Raw genomic sequence first — 6,561 nt, 5'->3', positions numbered from 1 at the left:
ACTAAAATTAGATGATAAAGGAGATTAGTTTTCTAAAAAGTTCCATCTTTAGTGAACAGTCTTGCTTACTTGGAAGCAGGGAATATTACTTTAATTGGGAACAGAGGAACATTTTGTTTAGGAAAAAGCACTTTGGGTTCACCAAAATATGGAGACGTGCCCTTAAGACACTTCCATACCAGGAAGTAACAGTTTCTTGTATCATCAGTCAGGATGCTGAGGTGGCTCTGTCTGCCCAAGAATAGGAAGCGCTGGCATCCTGTAGTGACTTAGAAGGGTGTTCAGAAGTTTCTATTTAATAATGATGCATGTGGACACACAGGATACCTGTGCATGTATATGTTGACACATATGTATCTAAAAACATATACACACAAACACAGGCTCGGGCAAACATGTCCCAGACCGCAGAGTCTGATGAGACTTGCTTTCTCAAAATTACCGTTCTATTTCACTCCCCAAACTCTAAAGGTTTCATTGCAGCTTTCAGTAAAAAACAAAACTGGGCAAACTAAATTACGTCAAGAAACAAAAGCAAAGTACCATGCTGCCTCACCCTTCGAAAACAAAAGCAAGTATATTAAGACATTACAAAATGTAACAAGCATTTTTTTTTATTATTTTCTTAGAAAAGGCGGGGAGAATCCTGAGTGGAAGGGATCTGAACTTTCACGTCATGTACTTCGAGAAAAGAGTAGATGAGACTCAAGAATGATAATCAGACCAGTCCTGCTCCTCCCAACCCCCAAAAGACGGCATTTGCACATCACGGAAACCCATGGGTCTAAGGTTCTTGGGTTCTCAGTTCTTGGGAAAAGGGAGACAAGCCCCCGGCTGGATTCCTTCAGGAAGAGTCCTCTGTTCTGGTGGCTGGAGCCGGTGGTGCGAGCTCAGCCCGGAGGCCCCAGCCTGGCACCTCTAGACTCTGATGCGCCGCAGAGGGCAGGGGGTCCCCTGTCACTTCCGTTTTAGGCCAAACAGCTCCTGCGTGCAGCGACTCTCACCCTCTCTTCAGGGTGGGGAGAAACAGGGTGGACCTGAGCCCGCGTGGCCCTCAGGAGCTCTCCCTGAGCAGCCCCAGCTTCCGCAGGGCCTCCCTGCGCGCCTCCTCCGAGGAGCCGCGGCCTGCGAACTGCACGGTGATGCCCTGCGGCCGGGGCAGGGAGTCTGCGAGGCGCCAGTCCGGGACACCGTCGGGCTGCCGGGGCCCGGGGAAGCTCTGGCGGGCCCGCGCGCTGGGCAGGGCCGGGCCGGGGCGGAAGCAGAGGGACTTCCCGGTGGGCGCGAAGGCGCTGGGTGCGCTCTTCAGGGCCTCGTGCGCACTCGGGAAGCCGTTGGCTAGCGCCGGGCCCCGCGGAGCCTGACCCCCTGCCCGGAGACTCTCAGCGGGCCCCGGCAGGCCCTGGCCACGTGCCACCTGCTCCGGGGAGGAGCTGCCCCCCGGGGCCCCCTCGCCCACATCCCCTGCGGCGGGGAAGGCGTCAGCATGGCCGTGAATGGTGGCCAGCACCTGCGCCCTGCGCTCCTGCACGCTGACGGCGGCCCTGGACAGGGTCCTGCGGGGCTCCCGGGCCGCGCCGTTGGTGACGATGATGTTGCTGGGGAAGCGGGGGGCCTTGGGCTGCGCCGGGCGACTGGGCCCCGGGCCGGGGTCTCTGCTGCGGGGCCCCCAGGCGGCCGGTGTCCTCCAGTCCTCGGGCCGGCCCTCCCTGGATGGGGAGGTGGGCGAGAGGGCTTCGTTTCCCCCCAACCTCTCGGAAATCTTCTGCGCAATAACGAGGGGCGTGGGAACGGAGCGCAGGAGTCTGGGGTGCTCCGCCGGCGGGGAAGGGGCGCGCAGCTCCCTCCTGGGGGGGTCAGGGATGCTGGGCACGGGCGGTGGTGCAGGAAGGGTCTCGGGAGCTGGGGGGTCCGGAGGTGGAGGAGTCTCAGAATCTTGTTTCCTGTGCTCCTTCCCGGCAGGTGCAGGCCCTGGAAGACGAGGAAGGAGTCTGTGAGCCACCAGCCCACGTCAAAGTAAATGCATGAAGTTCCCTCTCGCTGAACTGAAAAAAGCTTCAACCTGGACCTGACACCAACTTCCCCAGAGCTGCCTGTGAGTCAACTCCTCCCTCCCTGTTCCCGGGACTAGGGAAGCAGAAGGTGGTATGTCATGCGCATGACCTCGCTCTGAGAAGGGACAAATCACGATAGCCCTGCAAGTCAGACAGTCGGCACCTAGGAGACATCCCCTCCATGTGGGCTGCTGAGGCTCCAGCCCCTGAGGCGAGGACAGGACCCAAGTAGTGACCAACTCATCAGGGGAGTTTACAAAGGGGAAGCTGAGGCTAGAAAGTGTGTGGCACACACTGACACCAACAGGTCTTTCTGGATGAAGGACATGTAGCTGTGTCACTTTCCTCCACGACAGAGAACTTAGCAGGCCTGCCTCTGAGTCCTTACATAGCATGTATCAATCACAGATCACCTGGCACTGCCGTACTTACACACCTCCCAATACAACACTGGGCGGGGTGCAGTAGCTCATACCTGTAATCCCAGCACTTTGGGAGGCCCAGGCAGGTGGATCACTTGAGGCCAGAAGTTCAAGACCATCCTGGCCAATGTGGTGAAACCCTGTCTCTACTAAAAATACAACAATTAGCGGGGCGTGGCGGTGTGTGCCTGTAGTCCCAGCTATTCTGGAGGCTGAGGCAGGAGAATCACTTGAACCTGGGAGGTGGAGGCTGCAGTGAGCTGAGATGGCGCCACTGTACTCTAGCCTGAGCAACACAGTGAGACTCTGTCTCAGGAAAAAAACAAAACAAAACAAAAAAACACCCTGAAATTCATAACTTGTTATGTTCGTATCTTCAGAATCTCACAATGTATACTCTGTGGGCACTTACAATTGTTATGAATATGCCAGGTGAGGTGGCTCACACCTGTAATCCCAGCAATCTGGGAGTCTGAGGTGGGAGGATCACTTGAGCCCAAGAGTTCGAGACCAGCCTGGGCTGGATAGTGAGACCCCATCACTATAAAAAAAAATTTAGCCAGGCATGGTGGCACACACCTGTAGTGCCAGCTACTTGGGAGGCTGAGGTGGGAGGATCATCTGAACCCAGGAGTTGGAGGGTGTGGAGAGCCAGAACTGTGCCATTGCACTCCAGCCTGGGTGACAGAGTGAGTTCCTGTCTCACAAAAACAAAAGAAAAATTGTTATGAAAATACAATGTTAGAGAACTGATGGACAGGTATAGCTGATTTTTCAGAGTGTTTTCATTGGCATGACTATGTGATCTCACATTTTATACAGTAAAAATGTATAGTACATTACTTCTCTGAAGAGATGGCTGCAAACCAAGCTTCATATTTACATGGAATCCATAACTGTAGTAGTATATGAAGTATATGAAGTATACATAGTATATGTAGTATATGAAGTTCTGAGTAATACATAGCCTTGCTTAAAAGACGTATGGGTACACATGTGCACACAATTTATTTCTAGTGGCTTAAGACAAACGACAGTATTTTACCCTTACCAGAGCAAAAATAATTTTTTCCTCATCCCTTCCAACGTTAACCTCTTGGCCACATTTGTTTCCAGTATCCTTTCCAATCAGGGAAAAAAAACTGGAAGATATTTTTCTCTGCCCATTTCCCTGCAGCTCAGGGATCCCCAACACCCCTGGTCCTGGTCTGTGGCCTGTTAGGAACTGGGGCGCACAACAGGATGTGAGCAGTGAGCGAGCAAAGCTTCATTTGTATTTAGAGCCACTACCCATGGCTCGCATTACCAAGCTCCACCTCCTGCCACGTCAGCAGTGGTATTAGATTCTCTCTCTGTTTTTGAGACAGGGTCTTGCTCTGCCACCCAGGCCGGAGTACAGTGGCACAGTCTCGGCTCACTGCAACCTCTGCTTCCTGGTTCAAGCGATTCTTGTGCCTCAGCCTCCGGACCAGCTGGGACTACAGGCGGGCACCACCACGCCCAGCGGACTTTTCTATTTTTAGTAAAGATGAGGTTTCACCATGTTGGCCAGGCTGGTCTTGAATTCCTGGCCTCAAGTGATCCCCGGTGCCCAGCCTGTAAAATGGAATAATTACCTGGAAGCCATTTCCAGTTTTCCTTCTTTCTGTGCGTGTGTATGCATTGTGTATTTAAAAAAAGTAAACTCCGCTTATGTGCCCAGTTCATTCCATTCTTTATTCTAGTCCTTCTGGCATTTCCCTTTGCTGGACAACGAAACTGCCGAGGATTCTTTTCCCCTGTAAGAATCTGGTAAGACTCAACAGCTTCTACTGGCAAGCACAGGGGAACACAAAAGAAGTATCTCTGGGTCTCACAGACACGAGCAAACCATGTTCCAGGGCTGGCCTGTGCTTCCCCCTCACCTGCTGCCTGCGTCTCCTCTGGGAGGCCCTTGGCTTCCCGGGCGCCAGGTGCTGGCTGCACTAAGTCGATGACATCTTCGGGCTCAGAGGGACTGGAGGTGCTCTCCTCCAGAGACGGGGAGCAGAGGCAGCATCCTCCCCCATCACACAGCACTGGCTCCTCAAAGTCCTCGTCCAGGGAGTCAATTGTCTCCTCAAAAAACAGGAGGACGTCCTTTTCCTCGTGGGTGAGGTACTTCAGGCTCTCATCATCCTAGAGTACAGGTTTGGGGATTGGGAACAGAAGAGAGAAAAACAAACAGTGGCTTCACTAAAGAGACAAAAGCCGAAGCAAAGTTGGGATCCGTCCGTAGCCCAGGGCGGAACTCACTGTGTCCTGAGAATGCCCTGCCATGCGGGGTGCCCCTGCCACACAGTGTCTGCGTGTGCCTCTCCATCACCGGAAGAGAACGCGCTCCGAAAGGCAGAGCAAATAACAACGCCACAAAGCTGTTGGAACGGGCCCTCGCCTTGCGGTTCCTAGCAAGTCAATGACAAAAAGCAGCCGTTCGGGGCACGCTGGAGAGCTGCTGTCAGCCTACTGCTATCCCACACGCTTGCTTTTCCATAACACGGGAAACCTCTGCTTAAACATGGTGGACTGAACTCGCATATTTATCTCCTTTCTCACCAGAAACCTTACTAAAACAAAGGGATTTTTTTTAAAGGCACAAATCACAACGACAAAATAACAGGAAGAGAGATGGTGGAGCATGCGTCATCTTTGGGGAATCTGAAGAATTCAAGAGCCAAAAGCAGAGCAGGTGGAGGGCAGGACAGGTGGAAACTGAGAAGGCCCAGGAAAGCCAGTGACCCTGCTGTGTCCCACAGGACTGCCCAGAAGCTCGGGTCCTGGAGGTGCTGAGCAGCTCTGGAAGTGTGGACAAGGTGATGGTGAAGACAGCCCAACTGTTTGAAAGTCTCTTTCAGAAGCAGCGAGCTCATCCTGGCACAAAACTAGCCACTTACTCTCGAAAAAGGTGACAGAGGAACCCTGAAGTGGGGCCATGGAGCAAAGCTGACGGTGCAACGCCGTGTTAACAGTGTGGGCCATGGGTACAGCCAGGTGACCACCCTCCAGACGGAGGACTGTGCACAGCATCTCTGGGGAACCTGAGGAATCCAAGAGCCAAAAAAGGCTGATCCCAAGGGTTCCCCAGCAAGGTCAATCCACAGGTAAAGACTACAGTCAACGAATCCCCGTGTAGAACTGCGCAGCAGTTTCTGACTATCCTACTCTGGAATATGTGCAGATATCTAATAACCACCGAGCATCTGAGGAAAACTGTGACCGTGAAAGAGCTATCAAAACCAAAGGACAAAAAAGCAACTTACAGGAAACGAACTATGTGGAGGGATGGAAAACTTCAAAAAGGCTATTGTCATCAGTTTTCAGGTAAGAGGGGATACTGATTCCATACACAGCATGATGTTTTCTTTACAGGACAAAAGAAGACTGTTAGAAATTAAAAAAAATACTAACAGCAGAGAAAAATGAAAAACTAAATAAAAGCCTAAAAGATAAAGTTGTAAAATCAGAAAACTACGAAAAGAAAGGGTAAGAAAATGAACGGATAGATCTGGGAGGGCCACTATGTGAATAATGAGAGTTCCAGAAAGAGAAATCAGAGAAAATAAGAGGAAGAAATTATAAAATAAACAAAATAATTCAGGGAAATGCCCCTAAACAGGAGCACACGAGTTTCCAAATTGAAAGGGGTCCTTAGTGTACAAACTAACGAATAAAATCAAACAGACCCACGCTGAGGTATGCATCATTGTGACATTTCAGAATATTGAAAGCCAAGAAAAGATCTGGAAAGCTTCCCAGAGGGAAAAACCAGGTCACATACAGAAGATCAGAAATCAGAGGCCAGGTGCGGTGGCTCACACCTGTAATCCCCGTACTGTGGGAGGCTGAGGTGGGTGGATCACTCGAGCTCAGGAGTTCAAGACCAGGCTGGCCAACATGGTGAAACCCTGTCTCTACTAAAAATACAAAAATTAGCTGGGCATGGTGGCATGCACCCGTAATCCCAGCTACTCAGGAGGCTGAGGCAGGAGAATCACTTGAACCTGGGAGGTGGAGGCTGCAGTGAGCTGAGATGGCGCCACTGTACTCTAGCCTGAGCAACACAGTGA

The 6,561-nt window shown here is 51.8% G+C and overlaps 1 protein-coding gene across 2 annotated transcripts in view; it reads right to left on the bottom strand.

Moving 5' to 3' along the window:
- Positions 1-592: 592 nt before the first annotated feature.
- Positions 593-6,561, bottom strand: part of PROSER2 (proline and serine rich 2) — a 40,538-nt gene continuing 34,569 nt past the window's right edge. For both annotated transcript variants that reach the window (XM_011934214.1, XM_011934213.1), the window contains 2 exons: positions 4,381-4,633; positions 593-1,971 (listed from right to left, as the gene is read on the bottom strand). In XM_011934214.1, the coding sequence (XP_011789604.1) occupies positions 1,055-1,971; positions 4,381-4,633 (1,170 nt within the window). In that variant the 3' untranslated portion in view covers positions 593-1,054. The remainder of the gene's footprint in view (positions 1,972-4,380; positions 4,634-6,561) is intronic.

This window comes from Colobus angolensis, unplaced genomic scaffold (genome assembly GCF_000951035.1).
Source record: "Colobus angolensis palliatus isolate OR3802 unplaced genomic scaffold, Cang.pa_1.0 Scaffold133, whole genome shotgun sequence".
Classification (NCBI taxonomy): domain Eukaryota; kingdom Metazoa; phylum Chordata; class Mammalia; order Primates; family Cercopithecidae; genus Colobus; species Colobus angolensis.
Note: the sequence above shows the minus strand (reverse complement) of the source record. Positions and strands in the feature narration are given on the sequence as shown.